General features: G+C 38.7%; 1 protein-coding gene across 1 annotated transcript in view; it reads right to left on the bottom strand.

The window, feature by feature from the left end:
* Nucleotides 1-2,573: 2,573 nt before the first annotated feature.
* Nucleotides 2,574-24,490, bottom strand: part of RGS7BP (regulator of G protein signaling 7 binding protein) — a 38,100-nt gene continuing 16,183 nt past the window's right edge. The window contains exons 3-6 of the mRNA XM_052670476.1: nucleotides 16,725-16,855; nucleotides 8,148-8,295; nucleotides 7,151-7,221; nucleotides 2,574-6,066 (exon numbers count right to left, since the gene is read on the bottom strand). Of these exons, the coding sequence (XP_052526436.1) occupies nucleotides 5,975-6,066; nucleotides 7,151-7,221; nucleotides 8,148-8,295; nucleotides 16,725-16,855 (442 nt within the window). The 3' untranslated portion in view covers nucleotides 2,574-5,974. The remainder of the gene's footprint in view (nucleotides 6,067-7,150; nucleotides 7,222-8,147; nucleotides 8,296-16,724; nucleotides 16,856-24,490) is intronic.

The raw sequence follows: 24,490 nt of genomic DNA on the forward strand, positions 1-24,490 counted from the left end.
TTTTTTTTCCACATATGAGCAGGCCAGAAGTATTGGGTTTAGCAGACTTAATATTAGACTTCTTTCTTGAGACCACACACAAGCATTAGCGATCTGTTCTGACACCCAGGTTTCAGTTCTTGCATGCATCATGCTCAGTGTTGTCACGTGAACTCAGCTCTGCCCAGGTTCCATATCAACTGTGACTGCAGTATCTGAGTGCCTCGCAGCTGGGCTCCAAGCACCGTGAGAAGAATTCATTGCCTCATTCCATTATGGTATTTTGATTAACATTTATCACTCTTGCACCTACATGATATTTCGGGGCTTAAAAAAGTTTATTTTATTTTTCCTTTCAAATTTTAGTGAAAGATAATCCTCTGCTTTCTTGACTAAGCGAATTTATCCCTTAATGCCTCTTCATTCGGATACTCAACAGGCCTTGGCTCATGTCCACTATCTATTAAAAATAACTAGAAGATGTTTCATTAACACTTGGCTACCAACGATCCTTAAGTTTGAGAAATAAAGCATCTATACAACAAGATCAGTAAATGCTACAACAAATAGCAAAGGCTGGAGAGAAACTGCAAAATTGATGAGAACTATGGGGAGGTTTCAGAGTGAATGAAGACTGAAATTTTAGTAGTCTTTAGTCCAGCTAGAAGAAAAAAAAGTAAAGCTTTCAGAGTAATAAAGAGTAAAAGAATGTGCATATCACTGTGCACTTTAAACAGCAGGGAAAAAAAAGGACTTAGAATCTCTAAAAACATCATACGTAAACCCAGTTCCATCAGAGGATGTGCTGAAGTTACACAACTAATTGCATTGTGACTTATGCCAAGAGCTTTGCATGATTAATTAGCATGTATACATTTATCTCATTGATGTATGCTTCATTACAATAAATTTAATAAAAATACAGAGATATGAACTGTCATGTAACCTGGTGTGTTAAATTCCATGTGACAATATGTGGGTAAGCTCCATTCTAGGCATGACTACTTCTTGATCTACCTATCTTTGTTTGAAAACAGTTGTTAAAAAAATAATCACACTGACCTGACACAGCAATAGGACAAGGGGGAGAGGTATTAAACTGAGACAGGGGTGATTTAGGTTAGATATTAGGAGGAAGTTTTTCACACAGAGGGTGGTGAAGCACTGGAACAGGTTGCCCAAGGAGGCTGTGGATGCCCCATCCCTGAAGGCATTCAAGGCCAGGCTGGATGTGGCTCTGGGCATCCTGGTCTGCTGGTTGGCAACCCTGCACACAGCAGGAGAGTTGAATCTAGATGATCATTGTGGTCCTTTTCAACCCAGGCCAATCTATAATTCTATGATTATGATTCTGTGAATTTCTGTGTATGTATCAGTATAACAAGATTATAAAGAATTTACAGCCTATGCCTGTGTAAAAGTTGTATAAATGCTATTTGCTTTCTTCCTTTCTATTTGTTGTAATGTTGTGGTGTATATAAACTTGTTGTCTACAATTTGTTCTTTTTGGCACTTATGTAGACATTCCTGAAATTATTAACAAAGTGGTATCTGATTTTTAACATGCAATGAACCAAACTGATAGGTTAATTTTAATTACAGTTCACCTACTGTAAGAGATTATTCTTTTACATCATAGTCTCAAAGCTTGCTGGGGACACAGATGAACAAGTCCAAGCAAGTCCTGGGCAAGGGTTGAGAAATCCTTTCTCTGTGGGACACGGACAAAGCCAGGGGCGAAGAGAGATAAGCTGCAGCTTAATGGGCATGAAGCAGTCTTTTGTGTGGACTTATCTCAAGGAAGATGGCCATTCGGGAGGTGCTGCACATGACTCTTGCTCAAGCACCCAGGATGCAGGCAGGAGAAAAAGGAGGATAAAAGAGGAATAAAAAACCATGAGGTTTAAGTTTTCTGGCAACAGATTCCTCATGAAGAAAAAGAGGTTTCTGACATAAGAAGCCTCACAACCTGCCTCTCTCCCTCCTGGACTCGCTCTGCGCTCTACCAGCATGCTGAAGAAGAACAAAGGTGTCTGCCATCAGATTCCATGCTATGGAATTCCTGCATGCTGATGGACTCTCCTGGACCTGCTACCTGAGTCCTGCTGCTTCCTCCCAGCCTGGCTCTGCGACTTCTTCCTGCTACCTGCTTGCTTCCCAAGGCCGGCCACACTGCTGCTCTCCCCCCTGCTGCTTCTGCCTTGGACCTTTGAAACGTTGTGCAACAGGACCACTGCTGGATCCTGCTGGTTGGTGACTCTCCCCACTTTATGCGATTCTTGCTTCTCATTTTTTCTTTTGCCCTCCTTCCCTTCCCCATCTCCCTGATTAGGATTTATAATAAACTGGTCGGACCAACATTTGAACCGTTCTTTCTTAATCTTACGCTGGGTATACAGATATTAAAAGAACCTCCTCTCCTTCCTATAAATTGGAGCAAGACACCTACCCAAGTAGCATTTTTAATAGCCACGAGAGATCAAAATTTTCTTTCATTTTCATAGCTGCAAAATCTGTTGTTTCTCTGGGAATGGAGCTATTGAGCACGTCTATCAGTTGTTAAGACTTTTAATGAAAACAAGACAGTGCAGCCATCTCTTGGACATTCTTTATTTATTACAGAAAAGCAGAATCTGGTTAATGAGAACATTGCTGTGAGGAAAATAGATTTTGAAAATAATCTTTCTATGCATTTTTATTCCATGCTTCTTAGATACACATTCATGCTCACAAGCACGCACTTTTGTGACTGCATACAGCTATTCTGATGATAAATGTATTATACTCTGAAGAATAGATTGTAACATGAAATCATAAAATACACTGCAGTTACCTTTCTCTGTGCTATTTACAGAATGCTATTGTGCTTTCAGCTATACGCTCTTAGAGTATGTAAGCATGCGTTCCTTTGATGGAATTCATTTTGCTTATAGAAACACAATTTCTATGAGGGCTTTTTAGATGCGTTTCTCCTCACTGCATCAAAATTATTTGGGGTTAATTTTTCAAAAATATACAAGGACTGCTCTGTAAGTAATGCCTCCTATTTTATTCTGTTGGCCCATGATATCAGAAGCGGATGCTGGTGATATGGCAGCAGAGGTTGAACCTTCTCACCAATATCCCATTACATATTGTGGCCATGTGACAGATGGCAGCTGAGGGGCTGTCTGACAAAGCAGAGTCTGAATGTTTATGGAGACAAAACTGAATGTGGGTACAGTGAGACAGTGGGTATTTCAGCAGTGGTAGCAGTAACATGAAGGACAAGCCACATTCCACGTACACCTGTCACACCACAAAATGAAGATCCATTTGGATCTTGGAGCAGACTGCAAACAGGGAGCTGTGTATGGAGCTGAATATTGGCTTCAAGGCATTGGAAAAAATGATGGCAATTTTGGAATATTGCAAAGTTTGTGCCAGGTGGGTTCCATAAATGCTCACACAGGAACAGAAATAACATAATGTGCAAGTTTGCCAGAACATACTGAACCAATATGAAGCTGTAGGTGATAGTTTTCTGGATTGCGTCATTGCTGGTGATGAGATATGGTGTCACCACTATGAGTCAGCAGTCCATGGAGTGGTGACACATGCATTCCCCATAGAAAAAAAAGTTCAAGACGCAGCCTTCATTGGGCAAAGTCATGTGCACTGTCTTTTGAGATAGGAAAGGGGTGATCCCTCTGGATTTCCTGGAACCTGAACAAAACATCAACACTGACCACTGCATCACGATGCTGACCGAGCTGAAGGCTTGAACTTCCAGAGCCAAGTGAGAGAAGAAGACAATCTTTCTTCTATGATATGATAACTCCAGGCCCCATATGAGTGTGCAGATCAGTTTGAGCATGTTGCCAGTCTTGGCTAGGCTGTCCTACCACATCCTCTGTATAGTCTGGATTTAGTGCCTTGACTTCCATCTGGTTAGGCCAATGAAATATGGGCTGCATGGCAGCATTTTCATGGCAACAGTGCTATCATAGCTGTGAAATAGTAAGTCACCTTTGCTTGTACATATTTTCACTAGAATGACATGCAGGCTTTTGATAATTACAGACAAAAATACATAGCTAACAGTGGTGACTGTGTTGAAAAAGTGTCTAGTAACTGAGAATTTCTGTTCTACCAAACATTACTATTGTACTCTTTGTAGCTGTTATCGTTTCCATGGAAATAAATAGGAGGCATTACTTTTGGAGCAATCTGAAGAGCTGAAAGACTGAAAGGTGAGCAGATGATTACAACTTGGAAAAAACCATCTGTCTGCTATATCTGCTTGAAAAGAAAGGTATTCTTTGAGAGAAATATTATAAACTCAGTTACACAACTTCCTAAATCTAAATGGTATGACTGACTGGATCACTTACTCATAAAGAAAAAATCCTGCTGTCTCATCTTGGAATTAAATTAGATCTCAGGTTTTGGGCCATGCAGTTCTCTAACACTGCTAGCTGTGTTTTCTTCCTTTTTCGGTAAATAGCATTTCAAGAGAAAAATTTGGTAGAAAAATCAGTCAGATAAAACACATTCAGTAGGTGTCGTATATAGTTCAGTGAATAGCCTTCTGTAACAAACTGCTTCCAGAAGTGTCTTACCAACAAAAAACACAGCATATCTAACTCCAGAGGCGTTTTCTGTGACAAGAGAACATTTCCTCCTTACAGACCACAAACCCTTACACAGCAAGAAGGACTTTTGTTCCTGTTAACGTGTTGGCTCATGGTGGAGTAGCAGAGAGGCTCAAAGCCACCTTCATGTTCTGTACTGTAGTTACACTGTAGTTACAGATTGTCACAGGGCTTGTAGTTACTGTCTAGTGCAAGTTTAGTTCCAATGTCTCACCTATCATCCTGAAATATCAGTACAACTCTGGCATATTCATATATATTGCTTCTACTAGCAGTCATTTTAGCACTTGTGTATTAACTGTTATTTTCTGTCTCTTTGTAAACATACATCTTGAAATGGAAAAATTACCAAAACTTTTTAGGTTTTTTTTTACAGTAAAATTACAAAAAAATCCCCATATGTTCTGGAAATATCTCTAGAAACAAGTCATTTAATTTAAATAAAAAACTTTATTAACAATGTAAAACGTTTACTATCTTACAGTCTGAGATAATTCTGGCATGCCCTATAAGAGTTAATACTTTGTGATATGCAGATACCATACTTTAAATTCTATTGGAAATAAAATGGGTTAGTGTTGTGTTTTACATTGTTTATTCTGCTACACTTTAATAAATAATTATTTTTTCAAAAGCTTTTAGAGATACTTAAAAGTATCACTAAAATCTCCAAAGGCTTAGAAGGAAATACCTTATTTCTATGTATTGTACAGCATATAGGTTGAATGATTTCTCTGTATTTGCAAGTTCTAAATATTTTCATATACGTTTTGTGTAAATTAAGATATTTTTCTATGAAGCTTCTGAATTGAGATATAGTGGAAGACTAACTATGAACAAGAGCACAAAAAGCAACTGGAGATTTTGTGCAAATTCTGATAGTGTTTAAATATTTTAGAACTTCGATACTTTTGCTGTTAAACATTTTTCTATGCTTAAAGACCGTTAGAATATGATCAAGTATTTCAATATGATACTAATAAGAACTATGTTGTACTATGCACAAACTTTCAGCTGTAGTTCAAACAATGAAAAATTTTACAATAATCTATTAACCGTAATCCATATGTCTTTCCTCTGAGTGGTTCAAAGTAAGCACACAAAACATACTTTTAGACGTTGTATAAACACTCTTAGTTATGTTAGATCTATTCTGCAGCTAGTTCTTGCTAGTTCTTGGCCACTGTAACTTTAAGCTTCAGAACTGTTATTTTGAAAAAGGGGATAGAGCAGCTGAGAAAAAGAATAGGCCAGCATAGAAAATATACTTTATAATGAAGAGTAGTAATGTTCTTTTCAGAGGTGAAATGACAGTAGTTTAACCAATGTTTGATTTTCTTGGTGTTTCTATATTTAATCTTTTAACTTGAGACAAGACAACACAGTCCAAAGAATCTTCGCTTACGTCTTCTTACTAATGGGTAAGGGGTCAAGTTTAGGAGGCTGCTATCATCTGTTATAAAAAGAACAGACACATTTTAATGTAAGCATGTATGCACACATTCTCATAAAGGAGTACGTCTATTAAGTGTTCTACTGTTATCTACGAGATCAAGCAGGAGACTATGTTCTAGGCACAGAGCAAATAATAAATGGAAGTTTCTAGAGGAGTCTTAATATGCTAGTTATCAGGTATCCATGAGAGTGCAATAGAAGTTGTGGCAAGAACCTAAGTTCAATGATGCCATCTCAAGAAAATGACTCCTCAGTTACTGTGAGATTTATGCCAAAATATTCCTGTTTTGGTGAATAATGTTAGGGTCCCACATAAAAATGAAAGATACATAATTTTGAGACTTTCATTGCAACTTGAAAAAGCTTGGTATTAACACTATATTCTAACTTCATTTAAAGATGGAAAAAATAATATTGAGTGGCTGTTGGCACAAGTCAGCGAGAATTTCCATTCTAAACTCCGATACTGGAACATTTTGGCACATCAAGAATACGAGACCCTAACACTGACCCTCCATCTGCATAGCTCTCTACCTTGCATGTTGATGCCTTTTAAATTCTAGGCAAGTATTTCTTCTGCACAGGGTCAGAGTCTCATTACCACAAAGTCATGATACAGAAGCAACAAGCCTTGCAGGGGTAAAGCAAACCCCATCACTCAGCATGATCCTCAGCATGCTCTGTGCAATTTATGCCTTCATTACATTTGAAAAAGAAAGCTTCATGACATGGGGGATTAGTTGTGCTGCTACCTTTATCGCATAAGGAAAAGTCTATTATTTTATCTATAGATATATTACTACAATATAATATTATATATGTTATATATATATCTGTATTTATAAGCTTTCAGAATACTGCACTTTGAAGAGTAATATTCTCAAATGAAACTTGAGAAGACCAAGTTCACATATTAAATTCTGTCTCCATTGAATCAGTAGGGAAGGGATTTCACCTAGATTTTTGTTTCTGTTACTTCGACAGAAAAAAATAAAAAGCCACCCTAGATTTTTCAGATCTACTAGAAGTGAAAACGTTTAATTACCTTAATTTTCCTTGCAGGAAGAAAATGTAAAACCTACCTTGGTTTTTCAGTGGTAAAGGCATAGTCTCCCTGAGTTTACTTAAAAGGTTTTTCATTTCTCTCATATCTCTGTGGAAAAAAACATTGAAAAAGATGCGATAGAACAGCAGTTGAAGACTCTGAATGGAGAATAGCTCACAGCATATCTTTATATGCAGAAATAATTCAGCACTAAACCAAACCATACATATATCAGATGATGTGCACCCAAACAAGGGAGCCCTTTTTTTCAGCTATTCTATTTTACAATTAGCATAAATACTAGTGTTAACCTTCTTGGCATCTTCAGCTTGTGCCATGAACGTGTTTTGTTTAAAAGGCATGTAGCCACCTCATGTCACTACACCTCCCTGGGCATTAAGTGAAAGTTTTAGAAATGGGGCTGTCTCACTCTTCTTAGGAGGAAAACAGCAGAAAATTTGCAGAAGACAGAAAGTACTGATAACAAAATTTCATCTCAGAAAGAGATGTTGGGGATTTAGGATTATTTCCTACTAAACGGTCTCAATTTCATCTTTCAACTGCAGCTAACAGTGTAGGAGAAATCCAACCTGATGTACCAATGGACAGTTTTCCCCTCACCTCCTAAGGAATCCACATTCATAACTATGGGCAGAGCCAACTGAAGTTGAACTGCATTTTGCATTTTCAACTCATGAATGCAGGATTGCAGGCCAGCAGATTTCAGGTACAAAAACAGAAGGCGCATAAGATGAAACAGAAGCTCTCCCTTTAAGAGAACATGGCCTACTAGCAGCATAATTTCCCACCCTTTGGTTTTGATAGACATCCTCTGGTAATTAGCCAAATTAAGGATGTCACTTCTCTCTGCTCTTCTTTTAGGAGTTGCTCTCAGATACGTTAAATGCAACAGAAGTGTTAACAGCTATTTAATTTACTAACATCTCTTATAGTGGCAACATTGGCTGCCTAACTGTAAATGACTAAATAAACCCTAGACGTTAATTTATTTAAGGATGAAATACTACACATACCTCTCAGTGTTTTCAATGTCTGTGGAAACCTGCCATAAATGCTGTTGAATATCTGTAGGTGATGGTAATGTGTCTCCTAAAATCGGTACTTCGGAGCTCTCCTCCACTTTAGTATCCAGGATCTTGGGTGGGGCACAAGGCTCTTTTCCTTTAAAACAGTCAAACAAACATGTACTCCTATTATTAATAAATGTAAGTTCAGATTATGTCATTGATGTTTTGGGATTAATCTTGCATGACAGAAATGAGGAAAATTTGTGAATACAAGAACTACTCAGAAAAGAGTGCTGGCCACACCAATCTGCTAATCAAAGTGCTGCTATGTGGTACATGTAACAAACTAGATCAAGAGAAATCCTACAGAGGCATATGCAGAGCTTCAGATTTGACTTATTAAGTATTACGAAGATTTCCTGTTGAACTCCAGTGACTCACATGTGATATGAAGGAAGAAAAACTGGACAAAACAGAACAAAATAAATAGGGACGTAGAATGCACATTCTGAAAGTAACTTTGAAAAATCTAACATCATTGAACACTGCAGTCCATGTCTTCTAGTATTGCTGCAGTATTAAGGAAAAATAAAAGATGAAAACATGCATTTTTTTAATGTGATGATTTGAATAACAATGCATAGCTTCCACCATTCTCAGTTCAATATGCAATGTATTCTGATTTTTCATGCTTACACTTGCCTAATTCATGTTCACTATATAAAAGGCAGTATTTGAACTATGTGGAGATTTCATCTGCCTGCACTTTTGTCTGGGAGAGAATGGGAGATAAGCTGGGACTGTAAAAGAGAATGCAAGAGAGTTAAGTATGGGTGGGATTTGTTAGTCTCTTTTCAAACTTGTTGTGGACACCCAGTTGGTATTCACTACCTATAGTGTCAAATACAGACCTGGTACGAAACATATGATGGAATAAATTCTTTTTTGCAAGCATCATTTAAATGTGAAGTTTCAATTTGGAGTTTGTTGCATTATTAAGAAATTAAGTATTTTCCACTTTCAGTTATTTCACAAAACAGTGTAAATAACCACAGAAAGAAAAAACACCAAAACAAACTGTTCTAAAGCTAGAGGAAAAGACAAAGTTTAAATCAGTGCTACTGTGGATTTGATTAAGAAATGTTTTTTTCATCTCACAACGATTGCAATTTGAAAAATTTTCACATCAGGACAAATCTGAGTACTTCCTCTAGGATTTGACAAAGAGAAGGAAGAATATGAACACAGCGGTGGTTACTAAACTCACTCTCCTGAGACTAAGATTACACACCATGTTACATTTACAAGCTATGTTACGCTTCCACATCACAAACAGAATACTTTGTAAACCTGTTTAAAAAACCCATGACATTTTTGGTTCTTAAAAAAAAAACATCGGCCAAGTTCTCTAAATGATGATATTCATGTAAATCATGCCTCTGTTGCTAAAAGAAATAACTCTTAGCTCTTTGTTTGAATGTCAAATTAGACATTATTTATACCACAGAAGATATTTAGTTAATGCTTTCATTATCCTTTAAAATCAGTAGGAAGCCATTCCCTGCTTCTACTTTTCTTGCCTCCTGTCTTGGAATCTGTGATTCCAAGAGATGGCATAACCTGACATAAGCACATTATAACCTGTACCCTTCCTCTGTTGCCTACATTGGCATCCACTGCTAACTTCTTCTTCACTCTCTGTGAACCACTTCAACCCACCAAATGACAGAAGACTACCCCAGCCAGGACACTGACCCAAAGTGAAAAAAGGGATGTTGTATTCCATACCCTTATCACTATTTTCCCTTCCTTTTCTGTATTATATTGTCTTTACAAGCTTTGCCTTTTTCCAGTTCTCTTACCCTCCCCAGGGTGGGAGCAAGTGAAAGGCTGTGTGGTGCTCAGCTGCCTGCCAGGTTAAGCCACAATAGCATAACTTTCAAATTATTTTCAGTCGTTAACTGCAGCTTATGCTGTTACTTTAAGGTAGTTCATATTGCACAATTTTTGTTGTTCAGTTGTGTAAGCCTCACTATTCATCACTTTTCCCAGAAGCATGTAACACGATATGCTGCTAAGAATAATTCACTTACCACTTCTCTGTTTGCCCCAAGAGAAACAATATCACAAGATGTAATTGATGCAACAGGTTTTAATTAATTCTGCCATTATTTGGAATTGCTGCGTTGAAACTGTCCCCTGACTTCTGATGACATACTGTCAAGAACAATCCTGTCTATAGATGCATCCTTCAGGAATGAGAAAGGTGTTTCAATGCAAACGTAGCAGTCCCAGATGAAATAACAGCAAAGATTCTTTTTCCTAACTTGAGAATAAATGTACTGAGACTGTAAAGTTCGTTTTGTTAGCAAAAAGGCAAGCTCTTGCAGATTTAGCAGAGCGACTCAGACTTCTGTTCAGATGCAAAGTGCTCTTTACAATACTTCTGTTGTACTGTGAACAACTCATGAAGTTTTCCTTGAATTTCAGAGCAACTACTGAATCACTTCAAAACAGTTAGGGAGGCAGCTAATAATAAAAGCTTTGCTTGAATAATATATATGACTCAGGCTTAACATTTCTCCTACATAGTACAGACTGGAGGGAAACAAAAGCTCTTTAATCTTCTCACCCTTATACCACGTGGGAGGATGTCTTTTGTATTATTCATTCTTGAAATAGAGACATGAACCCTAAATTTTACTTTCAGTTTTGTCAGTGGAGAGACTTTCCTTAATTTTAGTTGAAGTTGGATCATGCATACAGTGTTTTCAGAAGTATCAACATATGGTGGCTGTTTACGCCATTAGACAGAGGCTCTTTTTACTGTTGATGAAATTTTAATTTAAATGATGTATTTTTTATCTCCTAGCCTCTCATTCAGCATACATTTTTACTTTTTCCATCGCCTTTAGTGTGAAATAAAATTCACTGAATTAAGTAACTCTGAAGCTGCAAACTGAATCAGGATAAAGAATAGGACAGAAAATGATCAGCTCAGCAAAGGTGTATACATCGACTCATCACTGTGCTTTACATCTCTCCCTGCTGTGCTCATTACTGCTCCTGTGGTGACCTCTGTGTTTGCTTCATGCTCTATTGTGTGTTTACTCTTAATCTCCACCTGTGTCTCATATAAATTCGTATAATGCAAATCTACCTATTTGTCTATTATAGATTCCTCATAGCTAGTTATAGTTTAAAGTAATAGAGCCAAATACAACAAAAAACCCTTCAATGAGTTGAGAGTTTCTTTTTGTGATCTTTGTTGTAATCTTCTAGTACTCCTAGGTACTATTTTGAGGAAATAAGTGTGTCATAAATACATACTGGAAAATCAAGTATCTTATGAACTTTGGTGTGATACATGATACAAAGCTATCTGCAATTTGAAATAATTTTCAACAATAGTGGCAATGAGATGAATATCCTAAAAGCATAGTATATTCTGTTTGTAGTATGCAGTTCCTCTCCAGCTTTCAGAAATAGAACTTCACCAGGAGGCCACCACTCTAGTATCCGAGTGTTGGTATCCTTCCACCCTCAGCTATGTCTGTGCCAGTCAGTTACTGTGACTGGACTGTTTAATTTTCTCTGAGTCTTCTATGCAGACTTGTGGTAAGAATAAAAAATATGTACATTACAAGCGTTAAAGAATTTTATATGTTATCCTGAGAAACTGTTCATATATTAACACATGAAAAAGATACAGGATAAGACTTTGAGACTGCTTCATACAGGGTTGTGTGAGATTCTGGGGATGTAATGAACTCTGGACTCCTTCTTCCCATAGACATTCACAAAAGTTCTACTAAGCCTGACAGCAGGAATTACCTCTCCATGGTCGTACACTTTTGTTTTAACAAGTTACAAACTACATATCAAATTCATGTGATTCTGGACCATAAGAATAATACTGCCTTACAACTACATGAGCAGTGATTTACTTTGTTCAAACTCAGTATAAATGGCTACATTTAAACCATGCACATCCAAGATACCTTTAATTATTTTACAACACGTTTTATACTCTGGAAAACACCTCTTGTTCATTTTTAACTTCAAAACTTCTGTCCCCTCTTACTTTTCATTTGTTGTACAGGCTAATTTCCCCAGTCAGAAAAATTAGTACCTTGCTTCAGTATCGCAAAGCTGGGTAACAACATGACTGCAGTCTGCAGCCTTGGACTTCTTAAAATGTTTTCTAAAATGTGTAACTACAGAAGTAAACAAGATAATTATATCTGTAGACAATTCTAAGAAATTTATGATTAATATGTAAACACATACAGGCATCAGACTTTGGGAATGTGTACTTCCACAGTGACATGCTATAATGATGCAGTGATTAGAGCAGTAACTCAGAGTTCCTTATAAGGAAATGAATATATTATTAAAATCTATACATGAATCAATAAAGCTCATTTATTTGTTATTTTTATGCATTCAAATGCAATGATATGCTTTATGAGGTATAAGTGAAAATCTAAGAGCAAGAAAAATTGCAACTGGGTATAGCAACATATGTTGGAACATACTTAAGTACTGAGAGGTAATTCTGAGTTTTCTCAGCACAAAATATTAGGAGACATCAGTATTATTTTAGAAAAAGGACAATTGCCATTGCATCCAGCAGCTCCTATAGTCAGAAACTATGTCAGTGATTTCCTCTGATATCTGACAGCTAAGCCAGGATTGTTTATTTAATCAGAAAAATAGTCAATATTGGTAACATGCAATGTCAATAAGGTAGAGATACAACAAGTAAAGAAATGAGAGCAGAATTTTGTAAACACTACAGAGGCACTTAAGATAGTTGACAGTATCTTGCTTCCCATGAAACTATAATTCATGTTTTAAAAAGTATAAACAAGTGTAAGATCTGTGTTTGTCATTGCTCCTTAAGGCTTTGTAACTGAAATGATGGAGGAAGGCAAATAAAGCAAAACAAAGACGAGAAGAGAAGCTCCAGATCCCAGTTAAGTGAACTCATCTGTTGCTTGGCAAAGTCTGAGAAAGATTCTATCCAGAAATTCTTCCACAGTGTGCTACTGATGCAGAAGACATTTCAGAATATTTCTTGGAAGAGATGGAACATGAGCAGTCATCTCTCATTTTTGCCATTTCCTCAGGAGGCAGTTTGCTATTGTCACCCTGTTCTGACAGAATGGAGGTCAAGGACCTTTAAAGCCATTATGTGAGTAATGCAGAAAGACACAGTGCTGCGCTGGAAACTACACTTATATAACTTCCTCCAACTCAGACTTTTCATGTGACCCTGTACGAGTTACTTAAACCCAGCTTCTCAAAATAGTTACTAATAAAGTACTTTAAATTCTGTGGTTGCTCCACTCAGAGACTCTCAGTGCTCAGTTGCAACTGAAGTCACTGAGAAATTGCTCCAAACGCAAACACATCACCGCATAGCATATGCTGCAATCTCAAATTCTAAATTAGCGCTCTTTTCTTTAATCACTCCTTGTTCCCCAGTTACAATGAGAAAAATTGCCACTGCTTCACTCAAGGCAGTACTGGAGACATTCCCATCAGTGTATGGGTTTCCAGGAAAGGTCTGAGAACAGAGGAATTCTGCCCTAATGACAAAATTATGTGTAATAAGTACAACGTGTGACACTGAGCACTTAGAGTAAAAAAGAGATGAAACGTCCAACATGTATTAGCTAGCCAGGAGCCTTGGGACTGTGGAACGCAGTAACAAAGTGTATGATCAGAATTTGGCAATAAGATGAAATAAAGCCACTCGGACCGGTTTCGTTCTAGCAATTGCAAACTTTCTGAATGTTGAATTCTGCAGTCATGCCGTAGAATCATAGAATCTTTTGAGTTGGAAGGGACTTTCAAAGGTCATCTAGTCCAACTCCCCAGCAATGAGCAGGAGCACCTACAGCTACATCAGCTTGCTGAGAGTCCCATCCAGCCTATGACCGTCTCCAGGGACAAGGCCATTCACCACCTCCCTGGGCAACCTGTGCCTGTGCCTCACCACCCTTATTGTAACAAACTTCTTCATTATGTTTAGCCTGAATCTCCTTTCCTTGAGTTTGAAACCATTTCTCCTTGTCCTTTCTATCACCTGTCACAGACCCTGCTGTCCTTATAGCCTCCCTTTAGATACTGAAAGACCGCTCAGAGATCTCCCCAGAACCTTCTCTTCTCCAGGCTGAACAGCCCCAGCTCTCTCAGCCCATCCTCGCAGGGGAGACGTTGCACCCCTTGGATCCCTTTTGTGGCTCTCCTCTATTTTCAGCTAAGGACTTTGGTGGCATATGTACCTTACAAATAAATTTATTAGACAGCATTTACCTCAGTTTACTTACTGCATAACACAGCTGGAAATATTTATGTTTTTTGGCCCCAGTGTGACTGCTAAGTCTCAAAAAATTAAGAGACTGTCTGACTCTTCTAGCAGAGGTTGTATGACAGTAGTAAGTTAAAGTACTGTAAATATGAAACAAAACTCTCTACAGGAAGGTGAATATATATTATTCAGTACACTTTGATAATGCCTGGTCAAGAGGGCAGTTCCTATATCATGATTTATTAACTGCAGGTTCGTCTAAACAGCCTGCATGTTACTCTGCTTTAATCTCAATAGCAATATAAATTGGTGAAAACTTAGAGGAGATTTAAAAACTCAACAAACTACTTATCCAACAGATTAATGCACAAGAAAATGGAAAATATTACATCCAAGTAGAAAGTATTGGCTTCAAAAATTGCCTCCAGCAAGAAATCAGGTGCACAGAATAACAACAGATGTGCTTTTAAGAATTAAGTGAAGTTAGCACGTGTCAGAAGTGTTCACTGTGGTACTCCTTGTGGGCAAGAGAAACAAATGCCTGTTTTCGTATCATCACTCAGTGAAAAACTGGTGAACAAATGAACAGGTGAAGAGGTAAAAAAAGCGAAATGCTATCAACAGCACGAGATATTTACGTGGTGAATTCTGCTGGGATATTATCTGGGAAAAAAGTACTTACAAGGAGACCAGACATAATCCCCAAGCTATTGAGTGGCCTGTTCAGTAAATCATCTCCATTTCTCCATTTTCCTTTCAATATGGTCAGCATGGTCATTATGCTTAAAGTAATCAGTTTCTGTTGACTGAATTGCTTATTTCCTATATGACTAAAAAATTTCATACCAGTTTGATCAGAATCATTCTGCTTAATTTAGAGAACTCTTCAAGTTAATTATTTGCAAGCTCAGAGTTCCTTGTTAGGGAAAAATGAGGAACATTCTGTTTCCTTGCCGTGTAATGCATATTTTTCACAACAGCTTTACACTCCAGCGCACGCTGACTTTTTTAGCCCCTAGCCTTTAGCCCTCCTGCCCTGTCTCTGGAGGTGTTCGAGGTCAGCTTGGATGGGGCCCAGGGCAGCCTGGTCCAGTATTAAAAGTGGAAGTTGGTGGCCCTGCCTGCGGCGAGGGTTTGGATCTTGATGGCCCTTGAGGTCCCATCCAACCCAAGCCATTCCACGATTCTGTGGTTCTATGATTCTATGACATTTGCTCATCAGCAGCTTCTTCCAGGTGGGCCAACCAATAAAAAAAGCAAAATACATACTGAATGCAAAAAAGAAAAGCAGTTGAGAATCAGGGTTTATATGGCAGAACTCTGGCAGATTTAGCCTGAAAGGCAAATGCGGCTAAAGCAGCCAGCATACTGACATCACACTGCTGGAAACACAGCACCAGTCAGCTCTGTCAGAAATCACCTTATACAATTCCTGGGAAGTCCACTTGAGAAATGACACTTCAGAGTCATCCCAAATGCTTGAGAGTATGACAGTATTTGCTCGTTAGGACAAAACGCGAGGTGAACTTCATCATCGCTACAAGTCCTCGGCATGCTCTCGCACTTTCTCTGTCAGAGTTGGAGAAGCAAATCCTGTCCCTGTAGCATTCCCTGAGACACCGGAGCACTTGAATTAAACGTAAAGTAAATGGCAAGGGTAATGGCTTCATTAGACAACATCTAACATCAGGGCTGGGGGATACATCCGTCCAGGTGGTAGTTATTGGAGGCGTACCACTGACTTCTTTTTGGCTGCATTTTTCCACAGGGAACAATCTTCACTGCATCTGACCCAGAAGACAAGCTTTAACTCTGTACTCTCTTGGATCTGCCAAGCCTTAACGATGCTCGTAAGGCACTCTCAGAGGTCTGTTAAAATGTATTTTGCTTAGGAATATACTAGCAGTTTTCCCAAAATTTACCCTTGGGAATGAAACTATTTCTGTGCTAAAATCAAAATAATGGAACACGATAAACTTACATTGGAAAAAACAACAGAAAAGAAATCTTTTGCTTGATTAAGAGTTACATTAAATGATTGGGCAGCGCATGTTGCAGGCCAAACTTCTTGATTCTTTCCCTTGTAATTACTAAGCGTGACAAGATTCACTGCATGATGATAATGAAATGGAAAAATCTAACAGGCTTCAGTGGTATAGCTTCCTTTACACTCTGGTGCTTTGTCTTTCACAAATACCCAAACTTTTCCTGACAAACTGTTCATGTGTTTAAATCAGTGCCTGTGTAATTGTGCAGTTTAATACCTTTCCGATGGAACTGCAGGGATCCTAGCAGACATATGGACTTGAGCATTTCTGTTGTGTACATTTCTAAGCAACACTGCAACTGGATATACAGCCTACAGATTTCAGGATGAATTTCACCGTCTTCTGGGCTGCAATAAAAAAGGAGAAAATTTTTGTTAGGTGCAAGACTGGAAGAACCTAAGGGGCATCAAATCCACCTCTCTACTGCTGTAAGTAAGCATACCATAATCTCCTTCATAAACTACCAAATATATGAGGAGAAAAGCAGTTTCTGCTGAACTGTGTTTAAAACTTTCTGGCAATAAGACACCATGGGAGGTGCACCTGCCCATGGTGTGAGGGTGGGAACTAAATGATTTTAGGGTCCCTTTGAACACAAGCCACTCTGTGATTCCATGAATTCTTTAGCTCTATAAAGCCCTGCACATAAAATATCTGAACCGGATTGTCTTTGCTAAGACTGCGTGGTCCTTATTTTCTTGATTTTCGTACAAGGTACTTACTATCAAATAAGTGAGCGATTCCTTTCTTCCTCTTTTGAGGAAATATTTCCTTTTTCCTTTTTAGGGAATATTTTCTGGTACTACCTAAATACTTTTTTGCCATCCAGTTTCAGTTACCCTTGATCCTGATGCAGCCGCACAAGGAAACTGCAGAGCCATTTTCACAGTCACAGTTGAGATTACACATGCTGGATCAGGCACAAGTAGAATCCCAATCAGAAACTAATCAATTGTAGCCCATTACGTTTGACAGTTTCTGCCTGAATTTTCTTTCATGCCATGTTTATAATATCAGCCAAGTACTGCTACTACTTTGTGAGGAGAATGGAAAGTTAGGGATTTGTTTCATAAAAGCTGTCTTTTAAGGTTTATCCATACTGACAATTCTGAAAACAGAATCTGTGATCTCATTCCTCCAACTAATTGCTTTGGGCACTATGAAAATAATTTACCCAGCTTCAGGATACAATTCTCAAACACAGCTGTAAAATTGGACATCAAATTTCACTTTTGTGAGCTGAGAATGCTGCACTTGTTTCTGCGAGTGCTAAAGAAGTCATCCACCCAGTTATAACATGAGAAATAAGGTTTCAACGCCCATCCCAACAGCACTTTCAAGACGGCAGTAAGCAGTAAGATGGAAGAGACATGATTTTAGGCATTTCACCGTCAGACATCGTGGAATGATAATTGATGCTTTCACAGTAAAAAGAATGCTGGCATTCTTTACACTGATTTAATTTCCTGTGATTAAACTGGTACTTCAAAAAATGCTCCTGAACACAAGATAAAATTATACTCGCAGATTTCCTCATGGGAACTAAAGCAACTCGCATGTTAGTTGCAGCAATGCTGGACTGGGCTCCTACGTTAAAATAATTTGTTGACATCAATCTAGACCAGAGACTTTGAGACATACATCAGGAAAGGTCTACCTAGACTAGTAAAATAGGTTCTTTCTGACTTCAGAAAGAGATTGAAGTTTATACTGAGATACACGATCCAGTTAAAATGTTAAGTCCGGATCTCTTGTCAGGAAATGAATCTGGAGATCTTAGCAGTCTTAGAACTTTTTTTAGGACAATCCTATCAGTTTGTGCAGATACAGTTTTACAGTAGCTCTCTTCAAATGAATACTAAAACATGTTGACTCCTGTATTTGACATTCGTGATTCTTTCTAACAAAGGAAACCATACAAGGCCGAGAAATAATGCTCCATATGCCACCGATTTCAGTGACACTAAGAAAGAAAATGCTCACCTATATTCTGGGGTTGGAAAACAGAAAGAGCCAATCTAAGATGGGCCTTAAATTAATTCTATGCCTTTGGCTCAGCAGGCAGAAGAAGAGAGAATGGTTTAAGGAATATTTTATTCAAGGACTTGCCCTAACCTTCCTATAATGAGAGAGAAACCACGTGGTATTCCTCAAGAATTACTGTCTATTCCAGTGACATCAGAAATCAAATGCGATTGTGAAGGTTTCAAGAACTGGCCAGAAAGAATTTCTGCACTTCCTCAGCCTATCCAAGAAGACTACTGATGTTTGTACACGCTAACGAAAATTGTTAAGAATCACAGTAGTGGTCAGCTCGCTGAGGAATGCTTACTCGAGCAAAAGATGCAGCCAAACCGGAAAGAAAAAAAGCAAAGAGGCTGGAAAAGACTGAGAATCAAAAAGGAATCCCATGGGCTTAGTGGAAAGGGACAAAGATGGGTCCCACTTCCTGGTCTGTTACAAGCAGAACTCATCAGAAATGTAGGAAACAATGAGCACACCTTGCAGTTACTGTGCATTGTGTTGCTTCGGGACCGTTTACTTGATAATAAACCTGCCCAGCCAAGGGGCTTTGCTTTCTTTGGATAGACTGTAATACGAGCAATTCCTTTCAGTCACATCCAATGTTCTGCATCTAATCTGATATCTGTATTTGCTGAAAAATTGAGCCATATGTGCGGTCGTGCTTTTGGCCTCTTTGTGTTGATACAGAATGAAACTATTGAAGCAGAACAGGAAAGCAATCCCTCCCCACCAATACTTTGAAGATATATTTTCAGATGACTGCTCTAATATTTCCTCCTATTGTTAGTGACTCCAGCTCTGAAAGTACTTGGTGATCTTAAGTCCCCGAATATTTTTCCTGAAAAATTCACTACCTGACACTATTTTTTGTTCATTCAGAGTCAAGTCCTTCACTGCCTATGAAAAATATACGTATTTACTAGCAATGCATTCTTGTTCCAATCTCACATTATTTTCAAAGGATATGAATGTGAGTGTTTTCAGAGACTGCATAAACAGTAGTTCAGAATGCTAATTCTGAAACTGAAAATGATGCTTAGAAGCAGCAGCAATACAACACGCATAAATGTACGCAAAGATAAATGTACCCCTGAGATAAACTACGTAATTCTTCAAAACTGCTTTTCTAATTGGAGACTCCTTACCCATTTAGAAGGTCTGCTAGGTATATTACAATATTTCATACTACTTTTTATCTTGCAGTAAAGCATAGTACTTTTACTGGTTTAACAAGGTTACATTTCAACAGCCTCTGCAGTTGTGTTTGCCGTTTCTTTCATTTTTAAGCAACATACATATTAAATGAATGGCACTCATTTCATCTGTAATCACTTAGCTGATGAGAAATGGGCAGCTCTCTGCATATTCAACAACCATACACTTAACAGCCATTCTTTTCCAAGGGGCAGATGGCAAGAGCAGTTTCTACTGTAACTATACTGCTCTTATTGACCAAAGAAGATAAAACACATATAGCTCAGATTTAAGTTCAATTGGTTTGAATGTAAATCAGGGGTGACTCTTCTGAAGAACGCAGTCATTTCTGAACAACACTAGCATATTCAAGTCCAGTAGCTAGTGCTTTCTTTTGCGTTGATGCCTCCCAATAGGCATTTCCTGGAAAGAGTTGCCACATATCTGGATGAATCTCACGTTAGAGTAGGATTTTGATGTTTGATGTCAGATGCAGTCTGAGGAGTACATGCAACTTCTTAGAATTCACCTAACCAGTTATAGCCCAAACATCTAGCAAAACACTGCAAAAGCAGAACACACAGTGTCTTCTTCCTCCAGAATAATGTGTTAACTTTTTAAACTTTAGGATATATGTTCTTGTTTTCATTTCTCCGACAACTAGGAAGAATACAATGCATATTAGATAATAAATGGCCTTCTTGTGGAGGTTTTTATTATTTTGATTTGTTCTGCAGTTTGCTTAAATGTGCACTGAACACTGTTTTCCAGTTCAGCACCATGGATTCGCTGCCTTAGGTTCGTATGCAATTTTTTCTCCCCATCACATGGAATTATTGGAATACAGTAATTTCCTTTGAGCTGCCCTTACCGGTAATGGGGTTACAAAGCATGTGGAGTTCCACGTACTTGCCATAATCAACATCCAGATCCAAAATTTAGCTGCTCAAAATACTGCTCATTTCCCCTAATAACTGAACCCCTTGAGAGGCAAAATACAAAGAGAAGCGTGTTCAAGTGTCTGAATTTCCTGAATGCCTAAACTTATCTTTCTGAGAAGGATTTTCAACGCTAGACATGAGCACTTAAACAACTAGTAATGGACAAGCGAGGCATTGATTTGCGTGTTCCACCTGCAGGGCATTTCCTCATAATGTTCTCTGTGTGAAGTGGAACCTATGCAAAATAAAGCCACCACAAGTGTCAACGAGGACCTTTTTCCGTTCAGTGACAAAAGCACTTTCGTAAGTAGACACAGGTCAACAAACACACTCTTCTCTCTTATCTGATGGAACCAAAACCCACCTATTTCTTCTGAAAACAAGTATTCTTTAATCACAAGATTATCACTACCAGAAGTATGGAAAATTACAAGACTTTGGCCCCTCACTGCAAAAAAGACAGTGGGGCCCTGGAGCGGGTTCAAAGAAGGGCGACAAAGCTGTGAGGGGTCTGGAGCTCAGAGCTTATGAGGAGAGGCTGAAGGAGCTGGGGTTGTTCAGCCTGGAGAAGAGGAGGCTCAGGGGAGACCTTACTGCTCTCTATAACTTCCTGAAGGGAGGCTGTAGTGAGCTGGGGGTGGCATCTTCTCTCGTGTAACTGGTGATAGGACCAGAGGGAATGGCTTCAAGCTGCGCCAGGGGAGACTCAGGCTGGATGTAAGGAAATACTGCTTCTCTGAAAGAGTGGTCAGGCACTGGAATGGGCTGCCGAGGGAGGTGGTGGAGTCACCGACCCTGGAGGTGTTCAAAGAACGTTTGGATTTACCCTTATCACTGGGCATGAGATTGAGGGCTTGAGCATATGGATAAGAATACAGCATGTCTCTTATACTGCTATGAATTCCTCTGAATCACAAATGGTTGCCGCTTTTCTTTAAAACGTCTTCAGCCTTACTGGCAGAATTTTCAGTTGTGCACACTAAGAAACTAGCAATTATATACAAGAAGATTGGCTTGTAAATCAGTTTGACTTTATCAGTGGCTTCCTGTTTACAGATGAGCTGTAACAGTAATTGGGAGACATGTTAATAGGCATTTTGATTGTCATTTTGTTGTTGTACATTTGAAATATTCTTCTGTAAACTCAAATTTCTGAATAGCATAAGCATACAAACTTGAAGCACCCCTCATTTTCAGATCCCTTCTTTTTTTTTTTTTTTTCAAGAGCATGGAGCGCCTGTAATCAAACTGCTGGCAAAATCCTTCTCCCACTTGCAAATCAGAGGAACAGGAGTGAAACCCGAGAAAAATATTCTAAAATATTTCTAGGCCACTGCCCTCACTAACAGTCTCAAACTGGTTAATAAGCGTTCAGCTGCAGTGCTGATCATAAGCGTTCCATTCATTCCCAACCCAACTATTTTCTCCTTTGCATGGATGTAAGCCTCATTTTCAACTCTGAAAGCCACATGCTCAGACGCCAACTCACATAAAGATTTCTTTTATAATCCCTGATATATGTTTTGTGTTGTGAGCTTAAAATGGCCTTCTAAACTATCATCAATTTCACCTCAGTAATCTTCTACTCCTCTATGTTCAAGTTGTGAGAAATGTTGAACAGGGGACATAATTTTTAGAATACTGGGTATAGATGAATACAGATGCCAACTGGAATTTACATACGTTGGCATTTCCATACAAAACTGTACTATTACCCCAAAACTCACTATTACTCCCTCTTCAGTGTCAGTCGGTCAGGCTGGTTTCTTGATGAAGACCACTTAAATGTTCAAAAGAAATCTCATAATAGCACAATATCTGTGCAAGAACTTGCGCAGCACTGAGCACCTGTCCACGAGCCAGAAGCCTCACCACTGGCACCAAGCACAGCTGTCACAAGAACAGGAATTATGCTCACTTCCTGTGCACACAACGGAAAGTGTTGGCTTCTCCCCGTATTCTCAGGTAAGACAAACAGGTACTGATAGCCTTTACACTGCATTTGCACAGGCTGTGGCTTTCTGGAACTACTTTCCCTGAGAGGGTAGCAATGCTCCCTGCCAGGATCAACAGAGGGAATGGCTCCTGTGGGGAGGAACCAAAGGAAACCATATGGAAAGCTTCTGCCCAGAGACAGTCTGTTGACTTGTCGGTGAAGTTCCAACACACCTGTCTTGGAAATCTGCCCAAGAAAGTATTTTGCATGTAGGGTAAGGCACGTATAAGCTTATAGGCTTATAGGCTTATAGGCTATAAGGCCTATAGTTTAATAACTAAGCAGGCTTCACTCCAACCCAGTCTTCTCTAGAAAACTGTTGTCTTTAATTTTTAGATGGAACTAGAGCACCGGTTCTTTCACAGAAAGCTAGTTGCTCCTTTTTGGGGCGGAGGGGAGGGGTGGAATTCTTCCTAATAATAAAGGCTCTGTATGAAGGAAAGCAATATGGCTACCTTATCACTCTAAACAGCCATACTTCCCTTTCTGAGGTCTGTTGGATTACTGACTAGATGTACAAAAACCTGCTGATTGTCTCAGAAAACTCCGGGAATTTCTCAGTTATCACATGAATGCAATACCACCAGGATGCCGTAGCACAGAACTCTGAGAAATTCAAGTTATTATGATAGCCACACCTCTGCAATCTGACAGCTCTGGTACCAACAAGCATTAAAAGGAAAAAAAGGAAATGCTAATTCGTTTGTTTACAAACCAGTACCTTCATTTATGTGGCTCGTTAGGTTACTATTCAAATTACAAGCATCGTTTTGTAAATATAACGGAAATAGATGCATGATATTGTTATATTTCTTTTACATTTTGACCACTGGCAAAATTGATGTTTTTCTTCCAATCAAACCCTGGCTTTCATACTTCGGTAAAGCTATTCAGCTGAATGTGCTTGTGAAGTCACTGTGAAGAAGTGGAATGTTTGTTTTCCTAAGCTGATATTAAAGTAAAACCTCCAGAGGGAGCTCTCATGCCAACCGTTATATTTCCTACCGCTTGTAGGAAAGGTGAATGCGCCACTGAGCAAGCATTTTAAGGTACAAGAACACATATTTGAAAGGTTTCTCCTCAAAGGGAGGGAAGGTAGAGAAAAAGGTGAAGAATGAAAATTCTTTCTGTTTTCAACTCCAAAGAAACATTTTATTTTTTTGTTTTCAAAATGTTTGACAGACGATTTTACTCTACAGCCAAAACATTTATTAGAATTGGAAAACACTTTCAAGCTTTTCTGAATTGCTGCTGATGCACAGCATTCGCAGTTCCTTTGAAATTAGTAAAATTTAAGGCTGCTAGAACCAAACAGAGCTTCTGCTCTAAATCCGAATTTAACTTCAAGCCTTTAGTCACACAGCAGAGCATGTGGCATGCTGCAGAGAAGTACTGTACTGGTAGGAATGTCAACAACATTTAAAAATGCACGTGAATGCATTATCTGTTAAAACAAAGAAAAAAAGCTAAATTATCAAAAGCATCTGATGTACCTTTTGGGAAAGGGAAAGCATGTCGACAAAGGACATGCTTAACTACCAGGCAGAGCGTCATTTTAATGAGCAGCAACAGTAGTGGAAGAGTGCAGTGAGATGAGCTATCTGCATCTACAACAAGCAACACGCATTCTGGTTGTATCACATCACTTAAAAGAAAACAAGCCTTTGGCAAATCAGAAGTGAAAATGAATTGATGGCATCTGCCTGATGGCCCACATGTACTTCCATAAAACTATGGGTACGGGAAGTAAGTTATGCGAAATCATTTTCCACAAATATTCCTGGATAGAGAGCATAGACTGCCTTCTAATTTAGCATCATAGACAC

This window comes from Tympanuchus pallidicinctus, unplaced genomic scaffold, assembly GCF_026119805.1.
Source record: "Tympanuchus pallidicinctus isolate F22 unplaced genomic scaffold, pur_lepc_1.0 scaffold9, whole genome shotgun sequence".
In the NCBI taxonomy this organism is placed as follows: domain Eukaryota; kingdom Metazoa; phylum Chordata; class Aves; order Galliformes; family Phasianidae; genus Tympanuchus; species Tympanuchus pallidicinctus.